The sequence below is a fragment of the Plectropomus leopardus genome, chromosome 18, assembly GCF_008729295.1.
Source record: "Plectropomus leopardus isolate mb chromosome 18, YSFRI_Pleo_2.0, whole genome shotgun sequence".
NCBI classification, from domain to species: Eukaryota; Metazoa; Chordata; class Actinopteri; order Perciformes; family Serranidae; genus Plectropomus; species Plectropomus leopardus.
Window position 1 is genome coordinate 20,677,014 of NC_056480.1, and position 17,220 is coordinate 20,694,233.

The 17,220-nt window shown below is 39.1% G+C and overlaps 2 protein-coding genes across 2 annotated transcripts; both read left to right on the forward strand.

Annotated features, from left to right (window-relative positions):
- The first annotated feature begins 703 nt into the window (after positions 1 to 703).
- mrpl53 (mitochondrial ribosomal protein L53) lies at positions 704 to 4,452 on the forward strand. The gene is made up of 3 exons (XM_042507076.1): positions 704 to 798; positions 2,334 to 2,446; positions 4,261 to 4,452. The coding sequence occupies exons 1-3, from the start codon at positions 704 to 706 to the stop codon at positions 4,377 to 4,379; spliced, it is 327 nt and encodes a 108-aa protein (XP_042363010.1). The 3' UTR covers positions 4,380 to 4,452.
- A 2,160-nt stretch (positions 4,453 to 6,612) lies between these two features.
- On the forward strand, positions 6,613 to 8,378 carry fabp4a (fatty acid binding protein 4a). The gene is made up of 4 exons (XM_042506185.1): positions 6,613 to 6,733; positions 6,971 to 7,146; positions 7,239 to 7,340; positions 8,105 to 8,378. Exons 1-4 carry the CDS (start codon positions 6,661 to 6,663, stop codon positions 8,156 to 8,158), a joined length of 405 nt encoding a protein of 134 aa, XP_042362119.1. The 5' UTR covers positions 6,613 to 6,660; the 3' UTR covers positions 8,159 to 8,378.
- The last annotated feature ends 8,842 nt before the right edge of the window (positions 8,379 to 17,220 follow it).

Sequence of the window (17,220 nt, forward strand, 5' to 3'; positions counted from 1 at the left end):
GGATTTTCCAATTTCCTTGTACACATTATGTGGGATAAATACTTCTGACGGAAAAAGACGTCGCCAAATCTCAGCTTAAAATAGTGATATTTGAGCAACATCACTTTATTCTGTACGCATGTTGTTTAAAATTTCACCAAAATAAACCATTTGGAAGAACTAACAAACATGAACAACAAGAGTGGAAAAAAATAAGGCTTTAGTCAAGTCCAGTATTTCATCTTCAATTTTTAACTTTCAAACATCAAACAATATGTTTTTTTAAATCTAACAACTAATTTATGGCGGAGGGAGGGTTGCACATTTTCCCCCAGTCACTCAGGGAGGTTCAGGAAAAATATTTGCAGCCTCTGGGAAGGTCCAAAACCCCTAGCCCCCCTACACCCCAGCCACCTCCCTGCTCTGATAATTAAAGAACAGTCCCAAATAAACAAGTACAAAAACACCCCTGAAATTAGCATTTTTATCACATATAACTACATTTATTTGGCCTGCATGGCTCAAATAAAGCTTCCCCGGTCATTTATCTCAATATGTGTCTATTAGTGACATATTTGTGCATTATTTGTATCCATTTCCCAGCCAGCTACATCACACCATGGATGTATTATAAGGAAGGTGAGTTATTTATCCTCTCGCGCTCTCTGGTGGTTCGCGTGAGAAGCGCGAGTCGCTGCTGAGGTTAGAGGTCACCGCAGAAAAGATGGCGGCTCCCAGTAAATCGGCGGTGGTGCTAAAGGCTGTGAAGCAAATAGCGGTTCAGTTTTGTCCGTTTGAGTCTAATGTCCGCTCCACACGGTAAGAAGTGTGTGTTTGATGTCCGGTTGTGTCGGAGAAGCGTTTTTGTGTGACTCGATTGTGGATAAAAGCTGTAGTTTGACAATGAGGCGACCGCTAACGACACTGTGTCCAAGCAGCTGTCGCAACCAGAAGATTATTTTAGGTTGTTTAGTCTGTAAACTGCATTTTATCCAGCTCGTAATTTGTTTTTGTCTTATTAGGATAATAACACAGAGATATTTGGTTGTTTTTTGACATATAAAATTGCCAGTCGAGCACAGTCACACTCACAGATGAGGTTTAATGAAGAAAAACATCTGGAAACACCTGTGTGTGGGTTAGGATCAGTGTGTGTGTGTGTGTGTGTGTGTGTGTGTGTGTGTGTGTGTGTGTGTGTGTGTGTGTGTGTGTGTGTGTGTGTGTGTGTGTGTGTGTGTGTGTGTGTGTGTGGAGGGACATTATTCACCAGTTTTAGTATCTCATACACCGTGTAACCCTCATATATGAACAACCATAGTGCCTGCTATCTGTGATGCATTTTAAAATTAATGCTTATTATTATTGTAGTTTAAGATAGTCCAAAAGCCTTAGAAAACATAAACAACTCTCTCTCCCCCCACTGCTAAAACTCAAAGTTGTCATGTCATCAAATATAACTAATAAATATCTGTATATAATATAATATAACTGCCTTAAACTGACCCATACATGTTCTACAAGTCTACAATTTCATTTAGCAGACGCTTTTATCCAAAGCGACGTACAACACAAGCAAGAATTTAGACTTAAGGAAAAAACCCTTAGTAAGTGCAAAAAGTGCTTCAGATGTTGTAGATGACACTGAGAGTGCATGGGGATGTTCTGAGTAGAGTAAAAATTAATTGCCAACTAATTTTGATGATAGATTTATTGGTTTGAGTATTATTTGTTTGTTTATTTTTTTATTTGAAAACCAGATCTCTCAAGATTCTCTGATTCCAGCCTCTGAAATGCGATTACTTTTTGGTTTCTTTACTTCTCTGTGACAATAAACTGAACATCTTTGGGTTGTGGACAAAACAAGACATTGAGGATGTTATTTTGGACTTGATTGACATTTATTTTCCCCATTTTTTACGTTAATAATTGACAGATAAATCGTCAATGACGAAAATCATAGTTGCAACCCTAGTTATGAGAATAAGGGTACATTTCTGGTTTCAGAACAAGGAACTTATAAAAGTATTTTATAGTGTCCTTGTTTGAAAACTTCAAATGCGACAATAGCATAAAACTAATTTGGATTTAAAAAAGAAAACAATCATTCTGTGAGGTCACAAAATCGTCTCCTATATTGGAATTCTTAATTTAATTTAATTTGTCTCTTTCTGTAAATATAGCATTACCACATTGGAAAAAGTGGTTGGTTGAAGTGTAAAATAGCAAAAAAAAAAAAAAAATTAAATATTGAAGTAATATACAAGTACATGACAATTTAAGTGACGTACAATAATTGCACTTAGTTACTTTCCATCACTGCTGTAATGTACTCAAAGGATCCTTTTTTCTCTCAGGGAGTTTCTGGCCTTGGTGGCCTCAGAGAAGGCCAGATCTACCAACATGAACTGTGAGGTGATATCTGTGGTGAAACATGACAAGTCTGAACCCGTAGTGGATGTTACTTATAGTAAGTATCACTCATAATGGTGGCTGGAGTTTCACATTTGCAGTTCAGATTCATGGTATTATTTTAATCTACTGAAGACATGTAGAGTCATAAACTGTGATAAAGTCACACTGTTTGGTTTTTCTTGTATCCTTACATTATCTTTATACTGTAATGAAAGGACATGTACAAGGATTAGTAATTATCGAAGAGGGGATGTTCAATTTGGCATGTGTAAAACCTCAAGATGATATTAAAGAAACATTTAACACTGAGACATTAAGTTTTGGCTGAGAGATACTGTCACGGTTACAGACAGACAACAGCAGAGTGAAAACAAAGAACGAAAGGCATCATAATGCGTCTCGAGAACATGTAAATTACATTTTAACTAAGATTTGCTATTTAGGAAAAACAGCTTTCTTTAGTTTTTTTTTGTAATGTGTGTGACTATCTTCAAAGTCCAGCAGTTAAGATTTGAGGTATTTAGGGGCAGCTAACACAGAAGATTGCAGATTGCAACCAGCTGAAACTTCTCCCAGTTAGATTTTCTTTTGTGTTCATTGTTAGAGAGGTTGCTTTTTTTCCAGGAGCCAAATTATCTGCAGAGGTCTCTCCCTCTCCAAAACAAACAGACCAGGTGATTAAAACTAAAAAAAACACTAAATAAAGTTGTTTAACGTTATAAATCAGTGTTTTAGCGGCCGCTAATGCGTGCTCACCTTTGTACCCGGACAATAGATGTGTGCTCGCAGTTTTTCTGATCCAGACTCTCAGGATGATTTAACCAGGAGCCGAATTATCCCCAGTGATTTCCTCCAAAATAAAGTGACCCAGCGATTTAAACCTGTAAAAACACATAGCAGTCACATGTTACAAATCAGTGTTTCTTAGATGCTGTTTAACACGGGAGACTTTCTTTTCTGTTAACTTAAGATCCAGATGTTCAGGAGGTGAATCTGGACCTGACTCATCCTCTCTGCAAAACAAAATAGCACAGCGATTAAACCTGGGAAAAAAAACAGAGTAAAACAGTGTAACTTTAAAAAAGTGTCTTTTTTTTGACACTGCTCATTTTGGATTGGCTGCTAACCCCAAAATGCAATGGGCCCTATCTAAAGTCAGCGTCAGGTGGTCCGCTCTAGGCTACTGTAGAAACATGTCAGCGCAACATGACGATCTCCCTACAAGGACTTGCTTCCTATGTGGATATGAACGGCTCATTCTAAGGTAATGAGAACACAGTCATTTTTGTGTTCAGGTAATAATACACAAAAGAAAACACACTTATTATATAGTATACCAGTTCTGCCAATATATCCCCCTAAATCCTTCACACTGGACCTTCAAAGTAACAAGAGGAGAAGACAACAGATTTATACACCTATTTTTGAATGACACTGTGTCCAGATACCTTTTTTATAAAAGTCCCTTGATGTGTTGTTTATGTTGAAAGGAGATTTATAGATACATGAACTTGATCACAGTTGGTGTACAGCTTGGTGTTATTGTTTTTTTGATCAAAGACAGGAAAAGGAGACTCTGTACATGCAGCACAACGCCTAGTCAACTCAGGACAGAGTGATCTAGTCTTTGAATTTCATGCTGATGTTGTTACTACATGATATTACTCAAACACAATGAGTCAAGTACAGAGCAGAAATGTCTGCCACAGGTCAGCAGAACACTGTACGGATGTCGCCCATTGTGTCCTACATGACTTCTACACAGAGTTAACTTTTCACCTTTTTGCTTCTTACACTCCTTACACGCGGAGATCGGTCATTGTGTCATTATGAGTCACGTCATTGTGTCTTTGTCTTTCTCTACTACAGTAGACGGAGAGAAGCTGGTGTTGAAGGGAGCAAAGTTGACCAGCCGCGAGATGTTGAGCGTGTTTCAGTCAATGTGCAAAGACAAGGATCCACAGGGAAAAGCTGCAGCAAAAAAATAACCACCCTCATGTGAAATATATCTGTGTCGTATGTTCTTTGATGTACATAATTAAAGTATTTCATTTAAATGTGTGTTCTGGTGTAGACTGACCTTTTGTCCACTTTAGCTAAAGCTTGATTGTGATGTAACTATATTTTGGCAAGTGTGATGCTGAGTCAGTTACTTGTTGTCCTCTTGGTTCACACAATTCAAATTCCTCCATCATCCAACCAGATGTCCTTTTCTGTCAACTTGAACTTAAACTACTGTCAAATTGAAAAAGGATTGCAACCTCTCGTTAAGGAGAAATAGTTCTGACTTCAGCCCCATCAGCTACACTTACGTTCTCCATATTAAAGACATCAATTGAAATGCTTTAACTGCTGTAAAACGTGCTGCCATCAGTACAGGGTTATGGTGTGTCCGTGCATAATGTGCCATATTGATGATAAAAGAGATCAGTCCAGCGTTTGAGAGAACATTATGCAACCTTCAACTTTTGACACGACAGGCTAAAATTTAATTTGGCACAGTTTAGGATGAAAAAAAACCCTTTCACCCGGGAACAGATAACTTAAATCCTGCCCCCTCTACGAGCTACTCTTCGTTCCACTAGCACCTGTATCTTAAATGGTTTTATCTACAGTGAATTAATTATGTTCATGGCTTTCTCATAGTAAATGTCTTAATATCAGTTTCTCTAATGAGCTGAAGCATGTTTGGATTTATCATACTTATTTTATGATAACTATAATATCTTCTGCTACACTTGCAATTAAAATGAATGATGCCTTCTTATAAGTACACCTGTTTAAATGTTTTTAAACTTGTATTTGCAAGTAATTGTGCAGTATGGATCTGTTAGGAGCTATCAATAAGAACACATGGATTTTGAGGATGTAAAAGACCCCCAATAGCTTCTGTAATACAGGTATAAATGTAAACTGATCATCATTACATGCTAATAGGGTTCTCACCTTCTAAAAAGCCATTAACTCTGCAGTATTTATTTACATTAATAAATTATTTAAAAAGTGAATTAAAGGATTTGATAACCAAGTCTGCCACTGCAAATATTAATTATTATCATTATATGATTCCTGGATGGATTATTGAATGGGCTTACTGTGCCCAGGTTCAGGGGTCCAAAGAGTCAGGGGCCCTCATTGGCCTTCACCTGCAAAGTGTCACTCAAACCAACAGGAGCAGACTCAAAAAGACAACCATTTGATGCAAAAGAAGTGCAAACACACAAAGTAACTACAGAAAGGGGTAAAACAACCACAGACAGAAAATAACTCTTAACAGATACTGAAAAAAATGACCCCAATGAGACAAACTTCCTACAAAAGGACACAAAATTATCTCAAAGAAACATAAAATGACAAATAATAGACACAAAGGGACTCTTAGAGAAACACAAAATGACTACAAAGAAACCAAAATTACCAAAAAAGATGCAAAATTAAATTGAAAAGACACAAAATTACCCCCAAAGAGACATAACAACCACAGGGAGACACAAAATTACCAAATTAGACACACAAAAAGTTGAATAATTACTACGAGATGCAAAACCATAACAACAAAAGAGGCAAAACCACTGCAAAGTACCATATGTTTTATTATTTGCCCTCCTGTAATAGAGGTGGCTGGGCCCTTTGCACATTTGTGCCCAGGGGCCCACTGTCTCATATTTTTCCCATGGTTAGGTTTTTGTATGTAGCCCATTTTCTGAAGTTAAATGGTTAAACACAACCAACCCAAATGTGCTTTATAGCTTATAATTGGTCTATAAAGCAGAAGTTAAGAAAATTGCACATTCGCCATTAGCAATCATTCATAACCTCTGGGAATTTACAGGAAATGAAGGTTGACATTCAACTACTCATAAGACTCATGGGATATGTTGTTTTAGCATGCTAAATCACTGTTGTTTCCTTGGTTAAAATGATAGTATATTGACATTTCATCATGAATGGAGGTGGCAGATACCCATTTACCTCAGAATATAGACAAAAAAAAACCATGAAGATGTGTCAGCTTTTAACAAAAAGCCATTTAAAACGTCCCATTTATGAGAAAACCCACTTAGTTACACATGCTGGCAGAGAGAGAGGGGCTGGAGGCGGGAATTGAACCTGCTACCCTGTGACGTAGCAGGCTCTGATTGGCTCCTGCTCCGTCGCTTGATGTCGGGCTGGCCCTTTAAAAACCAGTCTGTTCCCACAGTGAAGAGAGTTGAGCTCGGAGTCACCCTGTTGGTCGTTGTCGAGGATATCACATCAGAAGCTGCAAAGATGGTTGAGAAATTTGTTGGGACGTGGAAGATGATTTCCAGCGAGAACTTTGATGACTACATGAAAGCAATTGGTAGGAGACAGTGTGGGGTGAAGCTAGATGATGGAGCTGCTAATTGTGAATTTACTTTGAATTTTTAACGTTTTTAAAGGTCTGTTACCTTTCTGTGCTGCATGATAGCTGCTTTGAGTTTAATTATGTGAAGAACTGACAATTTATTGAATAATTACATGGATTCCTCAGGTGCATTTTACTCACAAGTGTATTATTTTTAATGCATTTTGATGATGTTGCCCTCCCGCTGTGCAGGTGTGGGATTTGCGATCCGGCAGGTGGGCAATCGGACCAAGCCCAATTTGATAGTGACTGTGGACGATCAGGGGGTTGTATGCCTTAAGTCTCAGAGCACCTTCAAAACTACTGAAATCAAGTTCAAGCTCAACGAGCCATTTGATGAGATGACCGCAGATGACAGGAAGACAAGGGTCAGTGACTGTGGTGGTCTGAGGGCAGAGAGGGGGGAAAAAGTCTTGTCTGTGCTGGAGTGAACAGCTTGTCTCTGTTGTGTGCCCTGCAGACCGTGGTGACTCTGGAGAACGGCAAACTTGTGCAGAAACAGAGCTGGGATGGCAAAGAGACGAATATTGAGAGGGAGGTTTCAGATGGGAAATTGATAGCGGTAAGGATTTTTTTCTTTTAATTGAATTTCTTGGAAAATTAATCCCGGTAAATGGTAGTAACACACTGCCTCTGTAACGTTGAAATGCTTTAAAACAATGTTTGCAGTACACTGTAAATGTACTTCATCACTCATAATTATTCTTGTATTTTTCCTTTTTTTTTGTGATTTATGTTTTAATGAATAGGCTGCCAATGCATAAAGTTCTACATATATAACCAGTTATGCCCACCACCAATGTACCTACATTCTACTTGAAAGAATAAGAGTCAACAAGTATTTTAGGGTAAAAGTTTATGAATCTCATTTTAATGGGTTTGACAGAAAATCCGAGTGTAATAAGGGAAGTGTTGCAATTATTTATTATTTTATTTAGTTTTATTTTATTTGCACACGCAAACAACTGCCTAAAATCAATATAGTACAAATAATGATAATAGTATTTTTTTAATACAGACCTCCCCTTAATTTAAAGAAAAAAAATGAAATACAAGATTGAGTGATTAATTCATTTAATTAAATACTAGAATAAAAAAAGATATATCACATAGAGAAAACATTACAAAGGATAAAGTCACCAAACAGCTGAAAACACACTCCAGTATACTGTAAGATTAACTGTATATTATATAACATATAAAGAGCTGGATAGCTGCAACCTAAATTCTTCCACAAACCCAAAACATATGCAGGAATTCACCTCCAGCGTTTCTGCAACTGCACCTCTATTTATTCTCACTTTGCATCGCTCCTCTTCTCCACAGAAATGCATAATGGGAGACGTGATTGCAGTGAGGACGTACGTGAAGGAGGCATGATGCGGTCCCCTCAGCCCACTCTTCAGATGCATTGCTGGATGACAGGCTCAGTTCAATGAGCGTAATACCAAACCAAAGTGTTCTGCTCTTCCTATCCTTTATTTTCGCTGTGTTGCCAAAATTAAATATCTGTGCCTCTGTTCTCCAACATGACACATTTGGTTTCATTTGGAATTATTGTGGTGATTTAAAATAAAAAAATGATTGAAAATTTGTCAAACTGCCATCTCTGTGAATATTAATTGCTTCTACCTGTCCGTTTGTCTGCTGATTATTTGAATGGTGTAACGCCTGAATTCAATTATGACATTCTTGAAAGCACTCCGACCATTAGGGCATGCTGAGGAATGCTGTGTGAAAAAAAACAGAGCTCTAATGGGAACATACCACCTAATCTGACAAGCTGATTTCCTGACTTTAATGGTTTATTCCCATGCTTGGTGAATACTACTGTAATTATTCCACGTGCATTTTTCTCAGCGACTTTGGCTGTACATTTTATGCTTCCTTACTTTGGTCAGAGGACAAAACAAACATATTCCCTACTGAAAGGTCAAGAAGTAAAAAGTCAGCCATCCTGATGATACATGATGTGTGTTGGCAGGGACTCCTTGAGGAATGTGAACTCTTATTGGAAGTATTAAGAGCATCATGCAGGGAGGTCAGCGAGGAAATGTATCCCCTCTTCCTTTTTGGGAGGTCAAACATTTCCCATTGCACATGCACTGGCAGCTGTGTGTACAGGGACAAACTCAAAGCATTATGGGTCGTCCCCACCCTTTGGCCAGTGGTCAAGACTGTGCGTTTATGTATTTAGGGGGGGATTGTTCCAGAGTCAACGACCACTTTCTCATGACAGGAAAGGGGGAGACGATAGCACTGATTGGACCTGATGGCCGAAACAGCTGAAACATGTGAAATTGTGGGCCAACACTCTTGTTCTCTTCTGCGTGGACAATGGTGCCGGCCGTAGTTGAGGACGCACAGTGTTTTGGGGAGATGCCAAGTGCATGAGGACATCGTAGTGGACGGTGAGCAAAGGTCACCAGTGTAGAGTTGTGTCATTGGCCGTGTTTTTACAGGCTGAAAGACATTTCACTTCAGCTGAGGACACATTTGTTAACTGTTTTTTACCCAACCTGGCCCTCTGTGTAATAACACACAACACTAGTCTGTTAGAGAAGGAGCAAAATCCTTTACACACTTAAAGCAACAGTTTACCCCCAAATATTTTTTTTCCTCTTACCTGTAGTGCTATTTATCAGTCTAGATTGTTTTGGTGTGTGTTGTAGAGTGTTGGAGATATCGGCCGTAGAGATGTCTGCCTTATCTCCAATATAATGGAAATGGATGGCACTCCACTATGGAGCGCCAAAAAATTACATTTGAAAACCTCAACAGCAATATCTCTTTCCAGAAATAATGACCCGGTTACTCAAGCTAATCCACACACCGTACTGTGAGCAGTTTCATGTATGTCTGCCAAATTACACCCGCCAACTGAAAGGTTGGTAGGCTTGTAGTGCTAGCTCACCAGCACCACAGCGGTGGCTAACGTTAGAGCTCAGCCGCAGAGGAAACTGTTAATGTTTACATTTTACACTCGTCCATGAGTAGATAAATGCTTCCTTCTGCACTGTGATACGTTTGGTGAATGTAGTTTTGTGGAAAGAAAATATGTGCTAAATGAAACTTCTTACAACAAGGTCTGTGGATTATCACGAATAACTGAGCCATCATTTCTGGTAAGAGACGTTCTTGTTGAGTTTTTCAAATGTATTTTTTTTTTTGGTCAATGAGCACTACGAGCCAAGTGCCACCCTGTTTCATTATTTTTGGGAGAATGCTGATATCTTCAATGTCTGACACTCTAGATGTATAAACAGCACTAAGAGGAAAAAATAGTATTTTTCATTTTGGAGTGAACTGTCCCTTTAATGAGCAGCTTAGATCCCTAGTGGCCTGAAAGCCCCAGATTCACTGTGAATCAGTTGGATTTTTGTAACTGAATTACTCCTAAACAGAATGGGGAAATTGTATTACTAAAAGTAAGATATCCTTCAATATTATTAATAGTCAAACTCATTTTTTTAATCTATCAGAGTCTTTCAGCAGTCAGCACAGTACAATCCGAACAAAACAGAACAAAACAAATTAAGTCTTCATTCCCTCACTCCCTGCTCTCACCCAGCTCAGGTCATAATTATAATAACATAGTGTTAAAAAATGAAATAAAATAACAAAGTAAGTAAGTAGATTAATTGATGAACTAATCTGTTTCAGTGATGGTTGGTTTTGGGGTTTTCAAAATGTAGAGAAGCTGCCATTTACTGAGTAATGTGCTGTATGCACTTTACTTGGGAAATCAGAGGCAACAGGGTCCCCCTAAACAGGTTACTCTGCACAAGCCACAAACTTTCCAAACATCTGAAGATGGGATTCTGTTTTTCCTTTGTTGGTCATAAGGAAATAAGAGCTGTTGTAGAGGACATATACAAAAAAAAGGACAATCCATAGTGTTTGCTGGTCCTAGAATCATCCTGCAATGAGTGTGCATGTCAAAATGAATTTTACAATACTTTCCACAAGTCTGATGGCATTCTTTTAAATACATTGCCAACCTGAAGCTAAAATGATAAAAACATCATGGTTAGCACCATTTACTCTTGAACTATTAAAAGTTGCTGCTTTCATATATTCTGTGAATACTCCAAAATCTCGATCATCTGAAGAACTAGTCTTGCGTGTTTGAATTCTGTTGAAAATGCTGGATATTCTGAATGTGCAGATCATTTTCTCACAGCCAGAGGGAAAAGATCACATCTGCTACAGATTGACTTACAGGTGCAGTGCTTGTGATCCGCAGGCTTCTCCGCCACTTTGTTTGGATAACTGCGGGGAACAAGGCAGATCTCCACCTCCCTGTTTTATCTCAGATATCTTGATGTGATAGTCGACGGTGTTTCTTAATGAATGGAAACTAGAGCTTTCTGCAACAATCTCAGTGATAGCTTTTTAGCAATTTTTCATGAGTTGCAACTTCAATATGCTGGACAGTATAAAAAACACACAACAATAGCATGAGGCAAAGATTCCTTCTGAACATGTATTCTGTTTAGCCTGAGGCCAAAGAGGGTAGAAAGGGAGGTTTCCCACTGGAGAGGAAAGATCCTGATGTTTCTCCGCTGTCTGACAGAGTGGTTGCATAGTGCAAATTAGGAAACTGTTAAGGAAGGAGCATGATAGTGAGAAGCCTGCTGAGAGTTGACTGGCAGCGGAAGATCGGAAAACAAAGGGAGCACAAGATAAAAGTTCTCTGGGATATTTCTTCATGTTCAAGAAAACACACTAAGGTACATAAATAATGTTTACTTATATTAACTTTTCTCGCTCAAAGTAACTCACCCTCTCCTCACTCAATATAAACTGCTGTTTTCTCCCCTTATTGCACGTTGTTTGTGTGCATACGTTAGTGTGTGTTTTATCTTGCCTGAGAGACAAAGGTATATCTTGTTGACACTGGGGTTGTTTTGTGTAAAGAAAGATTGTCTAGGACTTTAGAAGAATGAACTCACATCCTTTGCTAAACATCTGGAAAGCTCCACTTGAGCTGCAGTGGTGACACCCTTCCTCCGCTTGTCCTCTGTTTGTCCTGAACTTAAACTCTGTCAAACACAAACACCTTTCATGTTTAAGTGGACCCGACATGGCTATAAAGATACATGATGTATGAGCTTTCATTCTCATGCAACATGCTACTTAATTTGTCCTTTATGTTGCACTAACACAAATCATAAAAAACACATGCTCCAGTTATAAAACTACAGCAGACTTTCTATCATTTTAGCAAGAGTGATTTATCTTTTATTTATTTATTTATACAGTTTAGCATTGGTAGTAAGATATTTAGTGTTTTGAGTTATTTAGTTATTTAGTGGTCTTGACGCTTCTGTACGAAAGGTGCGCAAACATCATGTGTAGTGTTAATCATATGCTGAGCTGATTCCAATATACAATGGATAAGCGTAAGAAGAGTGCTGGAGATTTTCAGTGTGACAGCTAAGCCTAATCCATTTTGAATTTTAAAAAAATCCAAATCAATCGTTATCCGGTAATAGTGTCCGAGATCGGTTTCTCCTTAACTTTAACGCGCGACAGTTATTAATTGCTCAGTTATGTGTTTTATCTTCTCAAGCACTGTATTTTCAAAACAATCATTAAAACCAAAAATAAACCCATTATTGACAAAAACTACTATAAATTAATCGGACACATCTCCCCTAATTTCCCATGTGGGTGTCTAATGACAAATCGAACTAGGAATTTCTGCAAGACGTGTAGACACAAAACAAACATTAGAATCAGGCAAAAAGTAAAAACCTGTTTTGCATCGGTTGTCATCGACCTCCATTTAAGAATCATGCTCGGTTAATAATGTACGTGACAGTGTACTATTGACATATTACATAGCACCCTTACCACAGACCACCCCTCACCGCCGCTGCCAACTGTTCGATGCTACTTGTGTGTGCACAAGAAAAAATCCCCTGCACTCCAAAAGCTTTTTTTCCCATAACCACCTTGGAAAGACATGCTAAAAACTGTGAAAAGAAACCTCTACCCTCAAGACAAGGTCTAATATAGAATCTCGCGTTCGGATAAGTTGTGCCTTATTTGTATTTTTCTAGATTCCGCAAGCTAGATAAACGAGTTATAATCCAATACTTCACACTTAAATTCTATACCTGTTGGTAACCTTGGGCGGTCACAAAGAAACACCACCAGTGCATAGTCATGACATACCTCAGATGGTAAACCCAGTAAAACTATTGTAACCTATGATCACCAGGCGAGCAACTCAGCATAATTAAGCAAAATCTGTGTATGTTTATAGTATAAAAAGTATATGTTATTGCAAGCTTCAATACTGGACGATTTGTGTAAAAGTGTTTTCCGCCTTTATCACTTCACACTAAAGCATGACAAATGAGGTCCAGTGCATAAACCTCAATGTTCCCCTTATTTCACAGACTGACAGCTGACTTTTCTCACTGGGCCTTATGTTATCTGATTCTCGCGTGTTCGAAATTCCTAAGAAAACAAACTATAAGACACATAAATCCCTCTCCCTACTCTGTGTGTTGTTCCATAGATTCTTCTGGAGCTGAGGATACATTGATCATCCCCCACCTCACTAGTACTTCTCACTGATTTTAGAGGGTATGCGTGTGAAATATAAGCTCCACAGGCTCTCAAATCTTGGAACTCACATCAGTGTTAACCTCCAATCCTCTCCACTAAATTATGCATCCTTGCTGTACCGAGAGCCGTAACCAAGGCAACCAACAGCTAGGCCGAAAGAGTAATCGAGCCCCCCCACGACCTTAGCTCCGTGGGCCAGCTACAACGGTCCTTCCACTATCGCGCATCCATTTCAGTCTGTGTGATACCCTCTCAGGATTTCATCATCATCACATCGCTGAAGGTTGCGCATGCGTGCGGTCGTCCTCACAAGCACGTCCTAACGCTCCCAAAACACTCAGAAGACTGACTGGATTCCAAAACTTCGTGTAGATCTAATTGTGCAAAATTGATTAAACCTTTATTCAGCTTTTTTTTATATATCAGTACTGTATGACACATTTTTTATCACAGACCACTGCAGGAACTGATCGTACATATGACACAATAGTCATTTTAGTAAACATCTTACGCGTCGTGAAATAAAGTTATAAAGTCGAAGAGAACTTGCACCTCTCTTGTGGCCTCCCTCAGCAGAATTCATATCAATGCTCACTAAAGCCAACTAGAATGTGTCATATCAGTGTTTTGGATGTTCTTCTTAAACTTTCCTTAACTTTATGTTACAATGAGATGGGACTGGACCTAAGCCACATGACAACATTGTTTTTTAAAACCGATACGACTTTTTCCCTCCTGCCATTCTCAGATAATTAACCCATCATGTTAAGATAAGAAATCTCAGCTCCAACATTGAGGGCCACAAATCCACAATTAGAAGTCAAGAGCATGCCCAAACAACAGGCAGTGATAATTGCCATTAACCTCTAAAGCAGCAGAAAGAAGGGAAGTACAATGTTGGACAAATCAGAAGCCAAAAATAACAAGCGTATTACTGTAAAGGAAAAAATGGAGACAAGAATGATTTGAAGCAGCTTGTGACAGTTTCAACAAAGCATAGTGTTACATCTAGCCATGACCCATTTTGATGGCAGTCTAATCCTCAATATAGTGAAAGAGTAACTGGGTACAGTTTATATGTTAAATATGTATAGTCCTGTAAGACAGGGTTAGAGCATGCACTATTTTGGGCCAGTCTGCCATTTGCAAAAAATCCATTTGTGATGCTTTGCAAACTGAGATAATGGGTACACTATGACATCATGACCCAAAAACTTTGGCAGAAATGAAAGTTTGCGTGTAGAAAACCACATACTCATTTTGAGGGTGTTGTCATATAATTACCCTTGTAGTGGATGAATTTCACATTTTTCATATTACGCTTTGGGTATTTCTGTCTCTGCGTCTGCTACTGACATTCTGGGATGCAGCTTAACCATGATAATCAAGGAAAACCACATGGCAACCAAGGGACATGCTTAGGTTAGTCAACAAGGGCACAGGTAGTTAGGTTTAGGCAAAAGAGGCAGTTGGTAAGGTCTAGACAAAAACCCATCACATTAAATGTAAAGCTAATTACCAGATGTCTGCATGAATACTGGGGTTTGTTGGATCCCATCCATCGCCCCTCCCACTGAACGCTCCTGTGTCCTTACTTTTTGTCGTTAGGCAGCATTACTTGTAATGAGAATGGGCTTGATGTGGACTAATAGGGACAACATACACAGAAAAAGCTACTGTTGAAAACATTCCATGTACAGGGGCTAGGTTTTGAGATAGTGGCTGTATGCATTGCTAACATAAATGGAATCATGTCATATTACGATCTGAAGGTTTTTCAATTGAAGTGGTGTGTAGTGCCAACTCAAAATGTAACCTCTAATGGGCCTCATCCACTGTATTTGAGGAAGTTTGCCTTTGAGGACCACCACCAAGAGTCCACTGTTTTTCAAGTCATCCCTACCGGGAGTTCCTGTCAAGCTAAGCTTAGACTCTGTCGGACTGATTGTAATACTGTAGCTCAGAGGAGGGATGGTGGAATCTTTTAAGTGAGACGTAACAAAAACCAGGTTAACACATTGGTCTCCCAAGGAGAGCACTGCAAACCAAAGCGGCCACTTACATATATACGGAGCATGTTTACCTTCCTGTCCCATTAGCTTGTGCGGATCTGTTTAGAAAAGGAGAAATGCATTGGTGAGCATAGAATATGTGATGGAAGGTGTTAGTTTTTTGCCCTGAATCTGCTTCAAGTCGCCAGGTGTTGACGCTTTTCTCTCCTCCCTCACTGGGACCACTTGTGTGATAGGACATGTGATCTGTACTCTGCGAGGGGGTGACAGTGATGGGGTGTGTGAGGAATGGGAGTGTTCTTTGAAATGAGCATGTGTGTGTATTCTTGGGAGTCTCTGCCTGAGTAAATGTGTGTCTGTGTTAATCCAGATGGAAGTAACATTCTGTTGATGGGTCTGTGTTTGTTCACAATGCAAGCATCTATTTTGTGCTCAACCTCAGGATAGAAACTCAGTGAACTCTGTAACATGCAGTGCAGTTTAATTTTATGGCTCACAGCAATGATGAGCATGAGCACTAAACTTCTGTGAGGAAATAGGAATTTGCAATACGTTAATTTATTACATAATCAAATCAGGCAATCCTCCACTGTAATATTCATTAGCATTTTTTTTTGCCGAAAAGTTGCAGGTTGGAAAACTAACATTGCTAAACGCATTGAAATATTGATATGTTAGATTACTTGGAATGGTTAGGACTTAGTCATCTAATCTGTTAAAGGAACATATGAAAAGCAAATGACATCAGCTTTATCCTTGGAAATCTACATTAGGAAGTTTCAGTGGCACCCCTTTGATCATATGTGGACCATGCCTGATCCCACAACCAGTGGAAAGAGCAACGCTGTGGAGGACAATTACAGGCTAAATGTTGACCGTCCCACCGAAAAGAGCTATTCGCCCTTGGTTGTGCAGACAATAACACCAGCCTGGCTATTGATAGCACTTTTTTTTCATGGGACTCTATAGTAGGTAGAAAGTGATGAAAAAAGTAATGCTTTCTGTTGTGGCCATATATGCACACAGACACACCATTGAGTTAATGCACATAGATAACAGCCACACAGATCTCATAACTGACCTTCTTGTTGCAGGATGTATGGCTGGAATGGACGTTGATATTTAAGGTCAGACCATGCTGTTTTGTACTGCTCAGGGTTCAATGGTTATCAGGTAATGGTAACTGCAGACAGAGGCAGAGACGGTGAGGTTGAGAAACCAAATGACTGAAAGTTCAGGAACGTTGTTATTACTTCGAGAAATATCTGCTGTTGTGTGTCAGTATAGTGGTTTTGGTTTGTTCATTTTTGAGGCGTATAAAAATTGTTTAAAGGGTCACAGCATTTCTTTTAGTAAGCTCTGTAAGCAATATACGATGTCTTGCTTCAGCCACCCGAGCGCCGTTGCAACTGGCAAATCAACGACCAGGGGTGCCATATGGCCACTCTGAACACAAACCCCCCCAATGACCCCTATATGCAACTTTCTTAACTTCTCATATTTGACTCATAGTTCATGTATCAAATCTAATCAAATGCAATCAACCAACCAACCAACCAACCAGCCAGTCAATCAGCCAATCATAGCTTATATCTGTCATGATTATATGGTTTGGTTGTATACCGTGGCCTTTGTTTTGGGGTTTTGTTTTCACTGTTCTGTTTCCAGGTTTATTTTGTAGTGCCAGCCTCTCAGCATGTCATGGTTTTACAATCCTTTTTCCCTGATTAGGTTCCATCCTGTCTTGTATCAGTCTGGTTTTGTCTTCCCTGCACAACTGTTCTGTTTTCAGTCTCACCTTGCTCCAGTCTTGTTGTTCACCAGCTTACACCTTCTTTGTATAGCAAT